General features: G+C 39.6%; 1 protein-coding gene across 1 annotated transcript in view; it reads left to right on the forward strand.

Moving 5' to 3' along the window:
- Window positions 1-2,682: 2,682 nt before the first annotated feature.
- FKBP6 (FKBP prolyl isomerase family member 6 (inactive)) overlaps window positions 2,683-23,168 on the forward strand; it is a gene marked incomplete at both ends in the record, with an annotated part of 65,100 nt that continues 44,614 nt past the window's right edge. Inside the window, 8 exons of the mRNA XM_081313061.1 lie at window positions 2,683-2,769; window positions 3,865-3,979; window positions 5,108-5,197; window positions 5,373-5,575; window positions 8,252-8,371; window positions 9,989-10,183; window positions 11,560-11,669; window positions 13,111-13,202. Coding sequence (XP_081169187.1) covers window positions 2,683-2,769; window positions 3,865-3,979; window positions 5,108-5,197; window positions 5,373-5,575; window positions 8,252-8,371; window positions 9,989-10,183; window positions 11,560-11,669; window positions 13,111-13,202 — 1,012 coding nt within the window. The remainder of the gene's footprint in view (window positions 2,770-3,864; window positions 3,980-5,107; window positions 5,198-5,372; window positions 5,576-8,251; window positions 8,372-9,988; window positions 10,184-11,559; window positions 11,670-13,110; window positions 13,203-23,168) is intronic.

A 23,168-nucleotide genomic window follows, 5' to 3' on the forward strand; every position in this document is an offset into this window, starting at 1 on the left:
TTACTGTAGAGCTATACTTTCATATTTTGCAATGCAAAATTAGAAGTTATAGAATTTTATTGCAAGTTGTTTTAAAGCCCTCCTCTCCTTTTTTTATATTATGAGCATAATGCTCTTCCATCATGCTACTCCCTTTCAAGGTAAGAAAGTGCAGAATAGGTGCAAGACTAAGCAAAATAAGTTAAAAGTATTAGGTAACAAAAGCCAAACCTACTTTATACCAACTAATTTCCCCCTTATACATATTTATTTGGAAATTACGGAATTTTCCCAAAATTCATCTCTGGATGTTCCATTACATTTATTACAATGACATGCAACTATCACCAAAATTCCCGCTTTCAGACATACCCACAACAACTTTTGTGTGTGTGTCTTTGAGTCAGTTTTAGACTCCTGGTAACTGCTTGACCAGTCTCTACAATTTTCTTGGCAAGGTTTCAAAAGTGGTTTGCCATTCCCTCCTTCTTAGGGCTGAGAGTATGTAGCAGGTCCAAGGTCTCGTTGCTGACTTTGTGTTTTAGGTAGGACTACTAATCATAGTCTCCTGGTTTCTAGCCTGGGGCCTTAACTATTGTTGGAAGAATCATGGTTCATCATGGTTCATCCAAGCGGGCAATAAACATGGCAACTGCTTTGGGAAGAAGGTTGTAGTTTATTGCAGAGGAAAGCCAGACAGAAAGATGGATCCAACAGAAAAAAAGGGCTGACCACATGTGGGTAGTGGGTTTTTATACCCCCTGGACTCTATTGTTTGGAGTTATTTCCTGTTTCAAGCTTTGTATTTCCTTTGTCACATATTCTGTCCTGAGCCTAGGTGTGCCCCTCTAGGAATCTTGATGGTTGTGGATATGTCCTATTATGTTTCCTGCTTCCCTGGGGCTGTGGCTGATGTTGACTCTAGAGATCTTTCTTCCTAATCCCAGTTTCCTGACAAGATTATCACATCTGCTTTCCCGCAGACATGGTTTCTGCTTGGGACAGAGAGACTTGGGGACAGGGTTGGTTTCTGCTTTTAAAATCCTTTAGGGAAATATATTCTGCCCTTTTAATATTTCCTTCTCTGGGGAGCTGACTTCCCACACTATATGCCACAGTGACTCTCCACAACAATCTAAATATCAATTCATGCTTTCTCTCATATCAGTTCCTAGAGTACACAATTCATAACAGAGTTACAAAGTACTGTTTCCCATGCAAAAAAGTTCTCTAACTCACCTGGCCCACTTTATTTTGTGCTATAAAGCAGAAAAAGAGGAAGAAGCCATATTATGAAAGAGAAAGGCTCGAAATCCATTTGAAACTACGTATTATTAGCCTCACTGAAGCTGAGAATACAAAACACAACCTTTGGAGTTTGAAAAGCCTCTTCAAGGTTATTCTCAAAAGCACAAGAAAGCAAAGACAAGCAAGACAGAATATATGCCACGTGCTAATGTGGAAGTAAACAGCAAACGTGTAAAATGTCAAGAGACAGAAGTGACACTGGCTGCATTCCCAACCCACTTAATACGGTTGCGCCGTAAACTAAACACGCTAAGCCGCAAACAACTAAGTTTGTGTTTCGCATGTTGCACCTTAAGATGTGTAACTGACCTGCTTAAGAGCGTTTTGCATGCACAATCATTAAACTACATATCCGATATCAAAAAAATTAGAGTATTTTTTTTATTGAAAAGTTTTACAATACATTTTTGAATACAACCCCCCCGCCCTCCCCCTCCCCTCTCCCCAACCCTCCCCTCCCCCCTCCCCGACTTCCCAGAGCTAAATACAGGGTATAAAAATACAAACAAACATAATCTAAAATATGCAAACAATAAAATATTAAATTCTATCGCACTTTAACTCTCAGTAAAATAACTACAAGCTAGTTATACATCATATATATCCACTACTTATTCAAATGCTAAGTGAAACTTTTTAGTCCCATATTTATTCTGAATATAATCAATCCATCTCCTCCACTCCACAATGTATCTCTGTTGCGATTGGTCTTTCAAATATGCTGAGATCTTTGCCATTTCCGCCAAGTTAGAAACTTTTAAAGTCCATTCTTCTATAGTCGGCAGTTCTTCCTTCTTCCAATATTGCGCTATTAAAAGTCTCGCTGCCGTAATTAAATTCAACATCAACTTAAGTGTCTACAACGGTGGTATCTGTGGTAATACCCAATAAAAACAGTTGCGGAGAAAACTTTATCCTCTTCTTGAATATTTTTTGCATGTTCCACCAACTAAACAAGTATTATGACCGAATACGGCCCATTATGTTTTTCTCCTCCTCTTCCCTGGAGTTTACGACATGATAATATAGCTCTCAGCTCTTCCATTGTTCACATAAGTTTCACGTTGCAGTTTTCTGTTCATATTTCAACACATTAAACTCCCCAGACGTCAATCTGATTGGAATAGGTGATTAAACAGGATGTTTACATAAGAAGAAGCCAGGTTCGATAGTTAAGCGCTGCAAAGTCCCAGTTTGCAGGATACTCCAGGGCCTTCCAATTTAAGCCCTCAAAGCGCTTGTAAGACTGCGCCGGTGGGTGGCCTGACATCTCGACTATTACTCGCATCCGATTGGTGGAGGGCAACGATTTGGAGGGACGCCTTCCTATTTGTTCTGGCGGGAAAGGGGCAGACATTAGGGGGACCGTCGCTCCGACTGCTGCTTCGGAAAGCCATGGAGAGGAGGCGAAGCGGCGAGCGATACTGGCAGGGCAGTGGAATCGGTCTGCGAGGAGAAGGCACCGGGGTGGGAAATGTCGGGGTGAGCCGAAGGAAAACGTTTCTCGGTGTCCTCCGGCCCCTTTCTTCACGGCTGCCGCCCTCCCCTCTCAATTCCCGCCTTCCGATGAAGCCGCGAAGGAAGGGGTGGCCCTCGACAGTGGCTTATGCGGACTGGTTCTGCTTTGACGGGGATGGAGGAGCCCAAGTGTTTTTGGAAAATGGATCCCGATAGCTCTCGGTGTTGCTTCGTGTCAGGGTACCATACCGATATACAAGCTGGCCTTGAAGAGGGTGTTTTTTTTTGTGTGGCCCAAATCTGGTAGATTTATCTCAAAAGTCGCATCATTTTGGAGGTACTCCTGGGATTGAATCCTAGGACCTTCTTTGCTGGCCCTTCTTTCCTCTAAATTATTTTATCTCGCATCACAACGCATGGGTTTTCACATATTAAAATGTAGTTTGCTCAAAAACCTAGAGATGCCTAGAGTTCCCACATTTCATAACCAATATTTACAAACCGTGGTTAATGGACTCTCTGCCTCCTAAGCAAGAACTAATGACATTAAAGCTAGCATATGAGTTGGCCAGTGTTTCTCCCTTCTTCGCCCAAAGTCAAGTGAATGTGCTTTATATCAAAGAGAATATGTGAACTGTTTTAGTCAACCTTTTGGTTATACATCTTGATAATTTTAAATGCGGTTTTATTGTAATTTACTATTTAAGCCAAATGCAAAATATACAGTATAGCAATGACAGAAATAAAATTTTACATGATTGGCTCGGTAAATAGAATGAATTACCACAAATTAGAGATTAAATTAATAGGAATTTAACTGAAACTCTGAATGCAGTCTTTCTTCAATCAAAAGGCTTATAAACCGCAATCTCGATTCAAGAAAATAAGGATTATATAGTAAATAATACACTAAACAAGTCTGTTGATTCTGATATTTTATGTACCTTCAAAACAGCTTACCCAAAGTAAAACATTTAGCACATATTTTATTAAGTTCACTTTAATGTAAGTGCATTTGATAAAAGGCTAACAGTCGTGCAAAGCTCTTTCAGGATGGATTTGTTTTTGCAAAAGAGATTAATATTACGTTTAGCATATTCTTATGTTTGTTGTTCCAAGTCTTACCAGTGGTTGGGTCAACGTATGCAGGATATTACTGGTGACAGAGGAGTCTTGAAAGAAATAATCCGAGATGGCTCTGGTGAGACAGTCCCTCGTGATTCATCAGTATTAGGTAATGTAGTTGCATTGATTTGTTTGTGGCTTTAGGGTCTATTGAATATTGATATTGTATTATGTCTATTTTCCTTATTAAGAGCTAGTGAAGGATAATTAAACGATCAGATTTTTAATTAGCAAATGAATCATGTTTTTAAATTAATATTTGTACCATATGTTCTGAAAAATTAGGCAAATGATCATTAATTAAGAGGTTCTTAAGGCTGCACTGTGCTTTAGATTCATAGGTAAAAAAAACGCCAGAATACTCACATAGCATTTGTGTAACAGTACAGGTAAGCTAAAGCATATGTGCCTCGAATCTATCCTAGAAACTTAAGCAAGATACCTGACTCAGTCATGTCCTTGATGGATGAAGAATTTTAAAAAAATACAAATGCTTATAGGATAGTTGGTGCTGATTAGTGTATAGTCCATTAGGAGGAATCTGTGTGAAATAAAGTAAAAGTGACAGTATATACATGTTTCTGCTTATATGCATATATAGAAATAAGCGCATGTGGAGGAACAAAAGATGAGTGTAATGGGAACTGAATACTTATGAAATGTGTGTAGAAAAAGCTGCAGATGTCAGGTTAAGAATAAATGGGCACTGAATGTGAATGAAATACAAAATAGAGTGGCAGGTACTTTTGAAGTGGATTGGTCATATAAAGAGAATCAAAGGTTGAAATCACACAAAAAAAGGCAAGATCAAGTAAGTTGTGGTTGGATAGAGTTGATGAGATTAACAAAAAGAAAGGTGTCAAGTTTAAAGAACAAAACATAGCATGTGTGGATATGGTAGAAGCAAGGTTGTTTGCAAGAATATAAAGTTTTGGAGAAGTATAATGAGTGTTAGTATAAAAAGCATTTTCCCCTTTTTTCTTAAGTTCTTTGTCTTTCTTTTAATATTTCTTCTTCCACTTCTGCATTTTGCATAACACCATATTCTGTATTCCAAAAGGGAAAAGCGAAATGGATAATGTGTTCCGTGATTAAGGAATTTAATACAATGCTAAGCATCAACTTCAAAGAAAACATAGCAAAACTATTCCTAAGCAAATTTATGCGGATAAAATTAAATATGTTCAATGCTTTTCATTGAAACTTATTTTGTCGTCTCTGATTCTGATATTTTCAGTGAAATTTTCAGGATATTTGGAACATGCGGACAGACCTTTTGACACAAATTGGTTCAAGAAAAACCCCAGACTCATGAAACTTGGTGAAGGTGAGGGAAAGATAAATGACTTAATGGATATAAATATAATTTGAGTTTAATCTAATCATTAAATGCGTACGTAGATATCTGATCTTGTGCATTGTAACACTTTATCCTCGGCATATTCTCCATTGTCACTTCTTGAATTATTTTCTGTCACTCATTTTCTGTTTTGTTTTCTTAGACATTACTCTAAGGGGTATGGAAGCGGGATTACTCACAATGAGAAAAGGAGAGTTGGCAAGATTTCTTTTCCAGCCAAATTATGCTTTTGGAACCTTGGGTTGCCCTCCTTTGATTCCCCCCAACTCCACAGTCTTGTTTGAAGTTGAGCTTTTGGACTTTTTGGACTCGGGAGAATCAGACATGTTCTTTGGCCTGTCTCCTGTGAGTAGTCAAATTTATATCTAATAGCCTGTATTAGTACCATTCAGTTACATCTTCTGAAATAAGTTAGAGCAGACATGTCAAACACAAGGCCCGGGGGCCAGATGCGGCCCGCGAAGTGGTTTCATGCGGCCCATGAAGCCATCCTGGAAACAGTGAGGGAACGGCCCCCACTGCCTTGGCCCTGGTCCAGAGACCCTGAGATCTGTCCCACTCCTGCCCAGGCCCCCATAGGCACCCTTGATGCGAATGATGTAGAGCTGGCCACGCCCATCCAGTAGGCCATACGCACTCTGGCCACGCCCACCCAGTAGGCCACGCCCACCCTGGCCATACCCACCCGGCCCCCTGAGGGCAACCGCAATTTTGATGCGGGCCTCAATGAAATTGAGTTTGACACCCCTGAGAGGTTTTGACATATAATTTATATAGCAATGGTCCTTGTGAAACTATTTTTTACAAATAAGCCGCTCAGCGTCACCTCAAACCACGAGATGGGCAGCATATAAATTAAATAAAATTAAAATGTTGCCACTGAGTTGCTATTGAAGTTGGAGATTGCTCTCTGCCATGACTATAGGAAAAGGGAAAGCATGAGAATTGGAGATAGCCGTTGAAGGGCCAAAATAATTAAAGACAAGGCAGCTTTCCTTGCTTCTGACTTGTGGTAAAAATCAACTACCTTGTTGGTCTCACATTCAATCTAAGAATGGGTAGATCTTGGCAATTTTCTTTTCATGCATACTTATTGCTTTCATGTTTGATATTAAGTTCTTTCCATATTGTTTATGAAGAAAAATGTTGATTTTGATAACACTAAGAAAGATGAACCAAACAAAATTATCCCCTATTTCTAGCCAGGATACAAAAACACCAATCGGTCATTAATACATAGTGTCAAATCTTGTGGGGTTTTTTCCCATTTAGCTCTCTCGAATATAGCCGGAGGGGAATAGACTAATGGGAAATAAATAATAAATCACAGATAATCCTTGATGCTTGTTAGTTTTGCTGCTGTTATTGAGTGATCAAACTTTTCAGTTTATGGAACTTCCCTAAATGGGCATTTACAGTTACTCCTTGGGTTACAAATACTCATTCAGTGACCATTCAAACTACAACAGCGCTGAACAAGGGGGAGTTACGATCAGACTTTGAAGTTGCAGCCATCATGGTGTTGCACGTTGGCAATCCAGGCACTTGGCATCCAACTTGCTGCTAGAATGGTTGCAGCGATTTAAAGTCACATTATCACTATTTGCAACCTTTCCTGCTGGTTTCACGTAAGGAAAATCAAGGAGGAAGCCAGCAGGAAGTTGCAAGTTCCTCTGGGTTTTTTTTTCTTTCTCCCAAGGAGCTCCAGATGGTATGAGGATCTCATACTCTGTAGCACCCACCCACACTCTGGCCTGTTTGGAATGCAGTTTCAGTGCCTGTTCCTACATCACGGACATATGAGGTCCTCAGAACCCACATGGTCCTTGCTTAATGATGGCAGCGGAGACTGCCAAGATGGTTGTCATTAAGCAATGCAATCACGCGATGTCTTTGCATGCTTAGCAAGGATAGGAAGCAAGCAATTTCTGTAGGCCATCTCCTTTGCCTTTCCCTCCACCCCTTCAGGGCGGATCGATTGGAGAAGAGATTTCAAGAGAGTAAGCTGTATGCCTACAAAACTTGCTTTTTTTCTCCCCATTCGCCTTGTAGAGTGGACAGATTGGAGAGGAAGAGATTTAAAGAGCATAGTTTAAGCTACGAAGCATGCATGTGGCTCTCGGCCCTGGGCTGTGGCATGATCACGTTGCTTTCAATGTGTGCAAGACAATAAGCAGGGACCTGAGCATTCCAAAAGATGGAGGACTGGTTAGGAAGCAAACAAAAGTCAAGATGTGAAAGTGAGTAGTTTTGTCTCTTTCCAGCTGGAAAGAGTTGCAGTCACATGATTTTCCACTTAGTGATATTTCGCTTAGCAACAGAGTTGCCAGTCCCAATTAGGTTCATTAAGTGAGTCTACCTGTATCTAGTGGTGTAACTCTGAAATCCCGGAAGAAAGTAGGGCATGGTTTTTTGGACTTCAGTAAGGACAAGTCTTTCTAATTTCTGCAGGATTACAAAAATGAAACCAAATTTCCATGTGATTCCAGTGTTTCCCCATTAAGTCTAAGATGACTATTAGTAATTAGGCTGCCTTTTTATATCCTGTTTGTAGAAGACAAAATCGCATACACCTACTTATACATTTTCTACTTCAGCTGATATATCTTCATATCAGTCATGATTAAATTTACATTCTGACTTATAAATGTCAAACGAAAAGGCAAATTAATGCAAGTCAATTTATTTAGCAATGATACCTTAACAAAAAAGGATACATTTTTGCATTTTTCTAAATGCCGGAAGAGTGGGCCAAATATACCTTGCTTGGTAGAGAGCATTCCATATTCTGGACAAGACCCTCTCCTACCAGTATGTTCACAATATCACTGAGCTCCTGATAACGGGAAATAATTAAAATGGTCCCTAAAAATTGGGTAGACTTGTAGTAGGAGAGGCAGTCTTAAGCCATTTAGGGCTTTAGAGAATTAACTTGTGTAGGTTTCCAGTATAACAACTCTAGCTTAAACTTGTAACTTTTGGGACTAGTTTCTCTAACTAGATTGTTGCTTCTCTGCATAGGAGCATCAGGATACATTTCCACTGGAGAAAATTATAAAGATAGCAGAAACAGAACGTGAATTTGGCAATTACCTCTTCCGTCAGACACGTTTCCTGGATGCCAAGGAGAGGTACAAGCGGGTAAGTAACATTCGTGGAATACGGGAATGAATCACAAATTACACCTAGAAATTTAAAATAGAAGTATGTAGTACATCCTACACAAAAATCTTCTCTTCCTATTTACACCAAAATGTGAAAATTTTTAAGCCTATGCAGTCCTAGGCTGCATCAACAGAGGGATAGCATCAAAATCACAAGAAGCGATAGTACCGCTCTACCCAGCATAAATGAGGCCACATTTGGAATACTGTGTTCTGGTTGCCTTGATACAAAAAAGATACTGAGATTGTAGAAAGAGTGCAGAGAATAGCAACAAAGATGATAAGGAGTCTAGAGGCTAAACCGTATGATGAAACAGTTAAGGGAACTAGTTATGTCTAACCTGACCAAAAAAAAAAAGGATTAGCAGTAACATGATAGCTGTCCTCCAGTAGCTGAGGGGCAATCAAGACTTCCTGCAAGAACTCCATTGAAGAATGAGGAGGAGAAGGAAGCTAGGGTGCTAAATGGCAGGAAAGATAACCCAGATTGTTGGGGGCAATTAAGCTGACTTTGTAATAATGCCGCTTGGGGTGTGTGTGAAAGCCCTAATAAGCAGGCATATACATAGAATGAAGGCTACTGCTAAGCTTGTAAGCCGCCCTGAGTCTTCGGAGAAGGGCGGGATATAAATGGAATTAAAATAAAAATTAAAAAAAATAAAGGAGGAGGGGGTCGACTTATTATCCAAAGCACCCTTGGGTGGGACTTGAATCAGTGGGTGGAAGCTTGTTAAAGAGAGATCCAGTCTGGAACTAAGAAGTTTCCTGACAATAAGAACAATTAAAATAATGGAACAGCTTGCCTCCCAGAGTTATGGGTGCTCCATTGCTGAAGGTCTTCAAGAAAAGATTGGACAGGGATTTGTCTAGGATACAATAAGGTCTGCTTTGAGCTGGGGTGGGTGGGTGGGAGATGGGCGGGCTAGAAGACCTCCAAGGTTGCTTCTAGCCCTATGATTCTATAAATGTAAGCTCTAGAAAAATGCTGCTTTCTGGAAGTTGTAATAAACATCAGATTTTATACATGCTATCTTGCAGTTGGTATGGTTCTATCATAGTCTTTTAGAAATACAAAGCTAAGTAAAAAAAAGTCACAGTTGATTGGAATCATCATTTATTAAATGTTGGTAACCTTGAGCAGAATCTGAAAAGAATGATTTTTGTTTGAGCACTTGTGAATTTTCTAAAGTCTTGTTCCCAAAATTAATAAGATTGGGGGACAGCTACACAGAAGAAACAATAAAATTGTCGTTTAAAAGCCTGTGTGGTATAGAGTTAAGATGGGTGAAGAAACCCAGGCTCTAGTGCTACTGTAGAAGCCCAGTGGGTGATGGGACCATTCATTCTTTCTCAGCCCAACCAGCCTGAAGGAGTGGTCATGAGAAAAAAAAAGTGGGGTCCTTAATAGAAGGTAGGATAAAACCTTTAATAAATAATACATAAACATTTATTTGAATTCTCTCCCAAGTCAGCATCCATACTACCCAACACACATGGCAGTCAGTACATTTGTCTAACGGGAGCATTTCTAGCAATTCTCTTATCACAGATCTTTTTGCTGATGTAAGCTTATTGTTTTATTTCAATTCACCAGGTTTTTTCAGTACTCAATCGTATATGTGCCAAAGAGACTATAAAAGACAAAGCTGATGCTGCCAGGCTTCTGGTTCTCCTGAACTTATCTTTTGTTTGCTTGAAGTTGGAACGTCCAGATCGAGCCCTAGTCTATGGCGAAAAAGCCTTAGAGCTAGATAAAAAGAATGCTAAAGCCCTCTTCAGATGTGGCCAGGTAAGGAGGTTGTTTCCCCCCCCCCATTTTGTATATCTAGCAGAATTCTGAGAGGTTTTTTTTAATGTCAGACTAGCTTTCCTTCCTGCTAAGAAATTGTTAGGACAGGTTTGGGTATTGGAAACCAAGAACTAAGAGTGTATTAAAATGTTTCAGCTTCTTCCAACATCATCTGACATAATTACTTGGTGTTTCATATTGTAAATTTCATATTGCAAATTGACTAAAGACCTCTGAAATCGGCACAACAATCCTCATTTTAGGATGTGGGTGTTTCCCAAGTTTATTCACCATGAGATACTTAGACAGTGTCAGTGAATGTCATCAATATATGAAGAGATTTAAAGTAAATGATTTTAACAGTAAAACAATTTTGTGGAGAATCTGCTTTACTCTTTACAGATTACATTCTAGTATACGATGTCTATTTCTGCTTTACTTTCCTTATAGAGAAATCTCACTTTGGAAATTATGTTAATATTTTTGCTTTCCTGTTTCTAATCTAGTTAACATCTGTTGACAGAAAGCCAAACAAAAGTAGTTAAGCAATGATTTAAATTACATATCTAATCCATAGTTTGTTAAAACAATTCTTACTTAAATAAAATTTCTGGGAATGCACAACCAGTTAAACCGTGACCCATGATTTACAAACCACAGTAACTAGATTTACACAATATTAAACCCATCTTTTAAACATGGGTACTAATATGGAGACCATGGATGCTTAGTGGCTGCAGATCTCTGCTTTGCTTGTAAATATATCCAATTTGACATAAACAATGGTTTGCAGAAAGTTTTCTAGGGGTGGGAGGAAATAATCTCACCAATTTGACTTGACAGATTGTCTCGCTATGTACTATTTTTTGATAAGTTCCCCCTCCCCACACTGTATAGCCCTCATTCTTTATGTGTCTGCAGCATGCCCTCAAAACTGATGTCCATTGTATGAACCTATCATTATGTGCAAGACTTCTAGATTTTTTTTTTAATCCCATTTATATCCCGCCCTTCTCCGAAGACTCAGGGCGGCTTACAATCTAAAGCACAAATCAATGTGCTTAGCAATAGCCTTCATTCTATGTATATGCCTGCTTATTAGGGCTTTCGGGGGGCCCCAAGTGGCATTTTTACAAAGTCAGCTTATTGCCCCCAACAATCTGGGTCCTCATTTTACCTACCTCAGAAGGATGGAAGGCTGAGTCAACCTTGAGCCTGGTGGGACGCGAATTACGATCAATAAGGCAGAATTGTAAAGAATTCCAGCTTGCTGTATGAACCTGACAAAAAAAAATCCTTTACCTTGTTTTACTCTTCAAGAGAAGTGATCAAACTGCAATTGCAATTTACATACATTCTGCATTCTTAATTTCCAGGCATGCTTTTATTTGGCAGAGTATGAGAGAGCCCGAGAGTTTCTGGTAAGAGCGCAGAAAGAACAGCCCTTCAACCAAGATATTAACAATGAATTGAAAAAGCTGGCCAGGTGACAGAGCACTTACTTGACTGCTATATTTCTGTAACAAATTAGCTGAATTGGAAACTCACTTACCACTTAGATTCATGGTAATGGTTCAAACGTATTCCTTGTAGCTATTCAATCCTCTATTCTTCTAATGACTAAAGGTATATTGGACTGAATAAGGGAGCATACCAAACAGGCAGAAATAGCACTAGTTTACTACAAAGTACAAGTGACCCTCAACTTGCAATCATAAGTGAGCTCGGAGTTGTAGTTGTAAGTTGTGGCAATTGTTAAAAAAAAATCACTATGTAACCATGCCTGATTTTATGACCTTTTTGTGGTTGTGAAGCAAACACCTTATTAGCAATGGACATTTTTGCTGGGAAACAGAAACAAAAGCTGAAAATTATAGTCATAAGACAGGCCCTGCAAATGACCGTAAATGTGAGCCAGTTGCTGAGCACCTAAAATGTGATTCAATGACTGAAGAGAGATGTGTGGCCACCAGGTCATAAGCAGGTCCATCCATAAGGGAGGTCGATCATAATTTCAAATGGTCATTAAGTGACCAGTTGTTAAGTGAGGACTACTTGTAGGTTAAATCTCTTTGAGATAGTGAAGCCCACTGAAACACTGATCAAATGCCAATAAAAAAATCTGTTTCACTTATCCAGAGTTTGGAAACACTCCTCTTAGGATATGGGAAAGTTTCCCTCTGAAGCTCCTTGCTTGTTTCTTTAGATGATTTCCCGCTCTGTTCTTGGTTTTTTCTGGATAACACAGCTGAAAAAATGCCTTTATTTGGACAGACTAAAATGCATTTTCCCCTTATGCTAGACAGGACACTTTAATACTAACTATCTTTATAGCCTTTCAACAGAAGGCTAGAAGGGAGAATTTCATTGGTTCTTTCAGCTTAAAGGCTTTTGCAAACCTACTCACAAGAGAACAGGCAAGGTTTTGGTTGGCTTTTAGCACAACTGGCTTCTTTGTTTAGCAAATATTTTCCTTCTGCTTTTACAAACACTGGGAGTCTTCTGGAATTTCATGCTTAAAGGGTCATTTACCAAGTGGTCATTTTATTGGCCTTTGGAAATGTATTAATACAGTTTAAATGATGCACAACATATTCAGCTGTTAAATTATTAAATTAATTTTAAGTGTTATAAATAAAGATAATATAAATGAGAATAGAGCTATTAAATTTCATTAAACGATGTTCATTATATTCAGCTGGAGACCTCAGTTGTGGCTTCTGATGAGTATTGCACTAAAATCAGTCTGATTTTAAGGCTCATTAAACTAAGTGCAAACCCCAGTTCTTGATGTGATTAGCCACACTCAAACAGTTCTCTAGTTCCAGAGTAGACAGTTGCATGTTTAGACTCTGTTTCAAAATGTCTGCTTTTTAAAAACAAACTGATGGCATTCCAGTGCTGAAACAATTTGCTTTAACTTGCAGCTCTTACAGAGATTACAGGGTGAAAGAGAAGGAGATGTGCAGTAAGATGTTTGCCTCACTGAATTTTCATTCATCAAAAGCAAACTTGGAAGGTAATAGGATTGCTTGGAGAGTTGGAGGTATTGGTCTTTATGTGGTTCTGGATTGCATCTTGAAGATTTACTCTCTCTTATGCATATACACATCTGTTTATGTGTGACAATTGCATAGATCAGACAGTGCCTTGCTCCTTGACAAGAGCATGCCATTCATTTATTCTGCAGTTAGTCAGTGAATAGAACAGAATAGAATAGAAGCTGGAAGGGACTGTTGTGATTCAGGGTCAGCCTGTGGGTTTGGCAGTTGGGTCGGACGACTCAGAGGAGGAGGAGGGGGGTGTTGAAGACCTTGCTGAGGGGGTTGAAGATCTTGCTGATGAGAGCCCTCAGCCAGGCCCCTCCCACTTGGTCACCACGGAGACCCAGCTGTGTGAGCCTGACAGCGTGGATGAAGATGACCCACAGCTGGCCCTGTTCAACAACGCCCGACGCAGGAGGCAGTCAATTAGGAGTAAACAGAGGAAGGCAATGGGGCTTCTCGGAAGGAGGCAGAGAGAAGCCACGCCCTGAACTCTATATAAGGGGAATGTGTGGGGAGGGCTGGTTTGCTGAAGGCAACCGCTTGGATAGTTCGTGTTTCTTTTTTTTTTTATTTAAAAAGTTTTACAATACATTTTAACTTTAATCCCCCCCTCCCCCACCCCCATCTAACCCTCCCTATCCCTCTCCCCCATTCCCACCCCACCCCCCCACCCCCCGACTTCCCAGAGCTAAATACAGGGTATAAAACTTACTTGTTCCAGCAGTCCGGCCTGGCCTGATAGCTCTTAATAGGGGTTTCATTTATTTTTACTATTGTTTTTACTATTGTTTAACTGTATACCTACCTTGCTCTGTACACCGCCCCGAGTCCCTCGGGAGAAGGGCGGTATAAAAAACAAACAAACAAACAAACAAATAAATAAATAAATAAATAAATAAATAAATAAATAAAAACGAAAAACAAACATAAGCATCCATATGCTATCAACAATAAACTATTAATTCTATCACCCTCTGGCTCATGTAAAATGATTACAAACAGTAATAATATTACAGATAAGAAAAAAAAGAAGTAATAATATTACAGATAAGAAAAAAAAAGAAGAAAACAGAAAAGGAATTTTACTCAAATACTAAATAAAATTTCTTAATCCCAATCCTTATTCATATTAATTTCAAAGAAAAAACTTTCATCTACTATTTACATTCTCCCACATTTCTCTAATCTCTAGACAAATTCTCAATTACGCACCAAAAGCGCCTATCTCTATTAACCTTATTAATCTCCAACCAAACTGAACTATAATCAAAAATAGTTCTTGCATATATCACACCAAATATCTCGCAGTTCCAGATCATCCATCTATACGTCATGGACACCATTCCAATCTCCAATAAGAATAAAATAAAAATTTTTAAAAAAATTATAATCCAATTAGGTAACCTTTGTTTATAGTAAGTTAAGAAAAATCAACTTGTTGTTGATTAGAAGCTTGCGTACAAATACTTTTAGTCCACAACCCTAATATACGTTTCTTGCAAACAGATAACATCAGTCTTAAATTGTTTTAAATATTAAAAAGCTTTCTTTCTCTGTGATGAATTCAATCCATTGACATTCTAATTAGAAATTTAGTCACCAATCTTGACACTCCAAAGCTTTTGGAGCATATCTGAAATGACCCCTTCAACTTCTTTAGACCGCGCCCCTCCCACAGCTTCACTGTAAGTACGCTTTGGAGGTTCCATAACTTTCTGCTGGTCTTGCTCTTGCTCTCGTCTCGCTCGTCTTAGGGCGGCACGCGTCATCCTCTGCTCTCCTGCAGCAACCGATGAGACTGTAACTTGATCCCCTCCAGCACCATTCTCCTCTGTCTGTCTATCTGCAACTTCTTGAAGCTTTCCCTCACCATATCCCTTTGCAGCTTCCAAAAGTGGTAGGGGGATTACTTTTAACACATTGCTATAAAAATCACGTGCCTGAGCCACAGTAACCAAACGATGTCTTTTACCTTCATGCATCACCACCAGTCCAACTGGAATCTCCCATCTGAACTTAATATCACATTTCTTAAGTTCCTGTACAAGAAATGCAAAATCTTTCCTTCTCTTTAAAATCTTTGGAGGAATCTCTTTTAAAACCAAGACTTCTTGCTCAGCAACTACCAATTTAGTATCATAAGCAGCTTGAATGACTTCATCTCTAATTACTCTCTTTGTAAAATAGACCACCACATCTCTGGGTAACTTCCTCTGTCTTGCAATCCATGAATTAACACAAAAATTTTTATCCATACTTCCCTCAATTTCAGATGCTGGCTGGCCCAATACCGCTTCCAAAGCTTCAGAGATCAGCTGCTTTAAATCTTCTTTAGAATTCTCCTTTAAGCCCCTAATTCTAATAGCATACTGCATCTGATGATACTGAGCGAGGCTCAATTCTCCGTCCACTTTATCCCTTATATTTTCATTCTCTAATACCTTTGCTTCTAATATAGAGTTCTTTTGACTGAGATCCTCCACTTTTGCATCCAGCTGTTGCACACATTCAGCTACACTTTCAATCATAGACAACATGTCTACCCTCATTGCTCTAAACTTCTCTTCCATCTTCTTCTCCAACTTCTCCTCCAGCTTTTTCAACTTTTCATCCATCATGTCAGATATTAATTGTGAATGCTTTTCAAGGGCATCTTGTAAATCCTTAGGCGTCAACGCCGGAGGAGGTACAGGAGGAAGCAAAGCTTGCAACGAGGTCTGTTGCACCGGGGAAAACCCCGCATTCCGAAGAGCTTTAGAAGTTTTGGCCGCCATCTTTCGTCACTTTCACTTATTGCGCACTTTCACTTTAAAGCTATAAAATCCGTTGAGCTAGAAAGTAAAAATAAAAGTCCACATCACCTTGACCTCCTGTACCGCTCTGCCTGCATCTTTATACTCAAAAGTATTCCTTCTGGCAGGGGTGGTTGCTAACGCCTGGCTCTGCTCCAAAAATCACGGAGCAGAGACACTGCGCAGCTCGGAGCAACCCAGGCTTCGGGGGGGGCTCAATCCTTCAGCCGCCCAAACTCTCAGTTCAGGCGGCCCCGGAGAGCTCAACCCCTACCTGGGGCCTCACCCCCTCCTCTTCTCCCGAGGAGGGGGCTTCAAATCCATCTAAACAGCTGATCGGCGCTGTTTACGATGGAAAAACACAGCTGCGGAGCGGACAGCCCGGAGGCGGCTGTCTTCAGCGCCGCGTCGCCACCGGAAGTCCGATAGTTCGTGTTTCTTAAAGCTCCTGTTTCTTGGTTCGTGTCTTGTTTGTTTTTGTAGCTATAAATTTGGCAGGCGTAATTCCAGCCTCTTGCCGTTTGTAAAGGGGTTGTCCCTGCCTTTTCTGCAGGGCCGGTAGCAGGCTGGTACAGAACAGGGACCTTGGAGGGCTTCTAGTCCAGCCGCCCACTCGAGCAGGAGAACCTATATCATTTCAGACAAGTGACTGTCTAGTCCAGGGGTCAGCAACCTTAAACACTCAAAGAGCCACTTGGACCCGTTTCCCAGAGAAAAGAAAACGCTGGGAGCCACAAAACTCTCGGGCGCTTGCACGGGGGAGCTTGATTGAAGAGTTTAATTAAAAAGAAATAGAGGCTGCTGTGCATGAGTTCTCTCTCTCTGTCTCTCTCTCCCCCCCCCCCTTTCTCTCTCCCATCTTCTGCTCACCTGGCAAGCTGGCTTCATGCTGTTCTCTGACAAGCTCAAACACATTTGTTATTGGGCTGGCTCTCCTGCCCTTGGAGAGAGAGAGCGAAGCGCAAGTGCCTGTCTCTCTGTCTGCTAACGGCGGAGGATGGCTGGGAGCCACAGGAGAAGGCTGAAAGCCACATGCGGCTCCAGAGCTGCAGGTTGCCGACCCGTGGCTTAACCGTCACAAAGAGTTAAAAAAGAATAATCAACATTTTCAAACTAAGGTCAGTGACTGACCAATAGGCCTAACCTAGTCTACATGCTTAGTCTATAGTGGGATTTAGTTATAGTAAACTATGGAAATAGCCATGACTAATATTACTATCTAGTAAGAATGGACAGCTGCCAATTATCCCAGATAGTTGAAGGAACTATAAAAAATGAAAACAGTTTGATTCTTATGCAGGGGTGATTAACACTTTGGCCATTTAAATAGAATGACAGGTGGGTGTGTTAGGGGTTTGATAGCAAAGCAACGTTTAAGTCTAAGTACAGATAAGGTGAGACGTGCCTCAAAAATAGCAACTGTGAGAGGGACCTTGGAGTCCTAGTGGACGATCCCTTGACTATGAGCCAGCAGTGTGCAGCAGCAGCCAAAAATGCTAATACAATCCTGGGTTGTACAAACAGAGGGATAGAAACAAGAACACACAAAGTATTAGTACTGCTTTATAAAACCTTAGTGAAACCACGCCTGGAACACTGCAACCAATTTTGGTCACCATACTACAAAAAAGATGTTGAGACCTTGGAAAAAGTTCAGAGAAGAGCAACTAAGATATACATAGAATGAAGGCTACTGCTAAGCTTGTAAGCCGCCCTGAGTCTTCGGAGAAGGGCGGGATATAAATGGAATTAAAATAAATAAATAAATATGAAGAATGGCTGCAGGACTTGGGTTTGGCTAATCTAAAAAAAAGAGAAGAAATAGGGGAGACATGATAGCCGTATTCCAGTATTTGAGGGGCTGCCACAAAGTAGAGGGCGTCCAACTATTCCCCAAAGCACCAGAGGGCAGGACGAGAAACCATGGTTGGAAACTGAACAAAGAGAGAAGCAACCTGGAATTAAGGAGAAACTTCCTAACAGTGTGGACAATTAACCAGTGGAACAGCTTGCCTTCAGAAATCGTGGGTGCTCCATCACTGGAGGTTTTTAAGAAGAGACTGTAGGGTTTCCTGCCTGAGCAGGGAGTTGGACTAGATGACCTCCAAGGTCCCTTCCAATTTTATTATTGTTATCATCATCATCATCGACTTTTTGGGCTTGATTTACCACCATCATGTATTTGGGAGGGAGTGATTTCCTTCAAGACTAATTTTATCTGTCTAGTACTAGCATGACAGTAGGAAATGACAAAGGCATTTGTTTATAAATGCAGATATAATGATCAGTAAGAGCAGAATTAGGAATAGTTTTCCGTGTAACTTGCATGCTCATTTCCTAACCTAACCTCGTAAAGTATTAACTATACTATTCATTGTTTGATTGTCTCCCCTCATCCAGTTCCTTGCCTTTCCTTCAAAATTAAAAGTTTAATTAGAACTTCAATGCACTGATTTAAAGACACGGGGTCTTGGTAACTTGCTAATTTACAAAATTTCTGTTACATCATTATAACATATTGTTTATAGTTTGACAAAAGAAATTCATAAAGATTAAATCATTATATACTGCTAATTTCAGAATCTGGCTGTGCAGAAGAAAGCTGAACCTAAAACAGAAGGAAAACCATTTCACTTTACCTATGATGCTTTTTTTTTAAATATATGGAAGAGCTATACTTCATTTGAAATATTCAAGATGGCGTGAATTGTATGCAAATTATATGCAAATAAGCACCAAGTTTGCATAAGGAATACTCTTATTAGTGACATTATGTTGACAAGAAGACTCATTGTAAAAGGAACCCTGTCTCCAGTGAAACATTGATAACTGATTACTTGGAGAGAAATTTGTTTTCCCTGTAATTTCCTGCCCTATAGGATTAGGTACCTTAGGAGGATGTAAGTTTGAAACCATTATGTGTTATGATTGTTTGAGAATGCTCTTAAAGGGTGATATTCATGAGTTAGAAAAATAAAAATGGCTTGAAAGAAAGTTTCAGCATGTTTGGCGTCTTATTTATTATCCAAGTTCTTTTTGATGCAAATCATAGAAATACAAAGGTTCTCATTTTTGCCTTATGAAAACAATTCTTGCCTAGGGCTTGAAGTTGCTGTTTATGGGTTGGATACAGGGATACTGTTTATTACTTGTTGTTTTTGTGAAGCTGCCTAGAATGGGAAATGTTAGAAATATAATACCGTAAATAAAATTTAATAGTATAACACCACAGATTTTTCTAGATCAGGCATGTCAGACTCGCGACGTCACGTGACGTTGGGTGATGTATCGGAACTTTTTCCCCATTGCCGGCAATGGGGTGGGGGCGGTTTTGGTGTGATGCATCCGGCCCATGGGCCGGCAGTTTGACATGCCTGTTCTAGATATTAAAGCTTGGTGACTGACATGAACTCTTACATTAGATGTGGTGGCACAGTGGTTAGAATGCAGTAATGCCGGCTAATTCTGTTGGTTGCCAACTGCTGGGAGTTCGGCAGTTCACCGGCTCGAGGTTGACTTAGCCTTCCATCCTTCCGAGCTGGGTAAAATGAGGACCCAGATTGTTGGGGGCAATTTGCTGACTCTGTAAACCACTCAGAGTGCTGTAAAGCACTGTGAAATTGTATATAAGTCTAAGTGCTATTGCTATTAATGCTGTTGCTACAGTACTAGTATTTCTTTAGGTTGCACTGGCAAAATGCAATCATTTTAAAATGTATTTAAAAAGAACAGTGGATGGGCATTAATTACATAGACTTTGCCTTAAGCAGAATTATGGGCATATTATTGTAGTAAAAGCAGTGTGAAAATTGGTGGCAGCAGGTGGCAGCAAATCCCTTCCTAATTTGCTTTTATAATTATAATTTTTATCTTTGCTTTAATATATATTCTCAGATGTATTCACTTTCACACATACTGGTTAAAATTCTACAAAATACTGAATATATTGTGTGAATTGTATCTGTAAATATATCATTTAAACATGCTTGACTTAATTTGATTAATGGGTTATTTTGAAGAACTACTTTCAATTTACAAAATACAGAACACTGGACTGTGTCAAAATTAGTAAACTGATAATGGGACTGAAATCCTCTCTGTACTTTAGAGGGGATTGATAGAAGGATGAATTTCCATGCATGATGGAAATACTATTCTTGGGACTAGAATTTCTTTCAATTTTATATATTTAGTTCAGAACGTCTAAGGACTAAAACCTTGAAATTTATCATCCTAAAATACTGCAAAATGATACAGTGTAGTATTGTGTCATCCTAATCATGCAGTTTCTCAGCTTACTATCTATTGAACATATCTAGAAAATTCCTGGAAGTGTAATGAGTAGTTGTCCTTTCTCCAAGTAACCAAAAGTTTGAGAACCTATATACATTTTTTTCCTGCCTTGAGCTCTATCACCTCCCTAAAAATATCTGTATAATTATGTCCATTAATTTTCCTGTGCTATTTTTATGTTTCCACAGAGCTTCTGAGACACTTTCTTCTCTTCTATTGTATTTCATTTATTAGATAGCTGCCCACCTGATGTACAAGGCTGTGAATGGTTCATAGTAATTAAAAACAATAAAAAATATAAACTCAACAAACATGCAACGATATTTAAAACTTCAATCTATCCAGCTCAAAGAATATCTCTTACTTTGAAGTTTTTAAATCACACTTTAGTCCTCACCCCAATCAACATGTGCTTCAATTCTATTTTATTCCTGCATGGAAGTTGCTTGGCTTTCTCCCACTTCATTAAAATTACATTTGTAACTTCTACAGAACAAATACCACATTTTTCTCTGGTTGAATTTAAAGGGTTGTTGGAAGAATACATCATGTATATGAAGTTTTTTGAATGAGGCTAAGTTTGGGAAATTGAGATAGATTAAAGGGGCGTGATGGCTCAGCGGTTAAAGACACAGCTTGTCAACTGGAAAGCTGACAGCTTGGGTTCAAGAACCAGCACTCTGTGACACTGAGCTCACGTTATTTTCCCCAGCTCCTGCCAACCTAGCAGTTCAAAAATATGCATATGCGAGTAGATAAATAGGTACCACTTCAGTGGGAAGGTAACACCATTCTGTGCACCTTGGCATATAGTCATGCTGGCCACATGACCACAGATAACACTGGCTCCCTCAACTCCCTCAGAAATGGAGATGAGCACCACCCCCTAGCCTAGAGTCACACACAACTGGACAGGGAAAACTTTTTTTTAAAGGAGAGATCAAAGGAACTACTTTACTCAGTTCAATTAGCTGTGGAATTGGCCATCAGAAAATACATCTTGAAGAAACTAATAGGGACAATCATAGAACAGCTTCATTAAACTGAGCTGAAGAACAGGCAATATTTACTGATTTATTTTCTATCCTGCCTTTATTTTCACAAGGTGGTGAACATATCCAATGCACCTTTCTTCTATTTTCCCCACAAAATAATCCTAGAAGATTGAGAGTGTGCTGCCACCAGAAAGCAAATATTTCATCTCCAAAAGGTGGTGGTGGGGGAAGTATTATCCAAGAAACTACAGAGCTGTTGCCTTGATCTCTATACTGGGCAAAGTCCTTAAACAGAATATAAAGGCAACAGAATTGTGAGCCCTTGGGAAAGCATCCTGTTACAGGAGTTAGTGTGGGCTTGTTGCAAACAAATCGTGCCAGATTTAACTTAGCTCCTTTGATAGGGTTATTAGCTTTTGGGAGATCAAGGGAATGCTGCAGACATAATATATCTCAACAGAGCTTTGACAGAATATCTCCTATTCTTAACAAGAAGGTAAATATAGATTAAAAGATATTATTGTTAAAGGGACTCACAATTGGCAGTAGGACTACTCAAAGCATTCATTAATGTCTCAACTTCAGCTTGGAGGAAAATATTGAGAGCAGTGAGCTGAAATGAAAAGGATGAAATTTCACAGCAAGGTAAAGTTCTGCATCTGGGAATAAAAACAGGTGAAAACATAGAATGGGGAACATGTAAAAGAGATCTGAGTGGTTGACCACAAGGTAAACATCTGCTAGCAGTGTGGTGCAGATTTTAGAAGCAAGTGTTTTTCCCCCCTCAATACGTGTGCTATTTTCCCTGAATCCAACTATATTTGATGTGTATCCTATTACTGGGTGAGGAGGAAAGGTGGGGGGGGGGAGGGGAAAGAAGGGACAAGAAAGGAAACGTCTATCACAATTCAAGGCTGGTACTAATAAACAAGTCTTTATTTCCTTCAAAAGGAACTAACACAACAAAGTAAGAAAAAGTACAAGACCAGAACAAAGGGAACGCTCATGAGATTCAGCAGAGATAGCATGACCTCTATACTGTATAAAAAATAGATTGTGATGTGAAAATGCTGAGATTCTTCCAGAAAGCAGCTTTTGGAAATTTCAGCCTCCCTTTCATCTACTTGGCCAGCTAAGAAGGGGTGATCTCCCTTTATTTTCTCTCTACTTTTCTTTATGGAACGAACTGTGTGTATATGAATAGGCATGCGTGTATACATGCTGCTGCCTTCTTTGTGTAATCTTGACAAGTCTTTTGACTTTGTATCTAAAATCCTATATATTTTGTCACACTTAACAGACGTAAAATCCTGATCATAGAAAATAATGGCCCCATTCTGGGGTGTTTTTTTTAGTCTCCACTTGAAATATTGTCAGCAGTTCTGGGCACTGTTGTTCAGAAATGACATTGAGAAATAGGAGTGACCCTCACTTGACACACCCATACCTGACACATCAGACCTACTGACTACATGAAACCCTTATAAACAGAAGAACACTGACACTGACATCCCCTAAACTCTGCTGAAGATGTTATAGCCTGGTAACGAAACGTTTGGAAACCAAGCTCGGAGAACAACTCCTCACCCTCAAATGAGTGAGTTTAGAATGCAGAGAAGAGCAACAAAGATGATAAAAGATCTGGACACTGATGTCATGGTTCCAACTAGTGAGACACTTCAAAGAACATTCAGGCATTGTTTATTCTAAAAAGTCTATAATAAGGAGAATGAAGCATCGGCACTCATGGATGGATGCCAAAATCTGAATTTCCTCCCCTGAACACATCGTGTCAAACACAATTCCCTCCCTTAATTTAAACGTCGTCAATCACATTCTCCAATTAGTTTAACATGCA

The sequence above is a fragment of the Vipera berus genome (genome assembly GCF_964194415.1).
Source record: "Vipera berus genome assembly, chromosome: 1".
Taxonomy (NCBI): Eukaryota; Metazoa; Chordata; class Lepidosauria; order Squamata; family Viperidae; genus Vipera; species Vipera berus.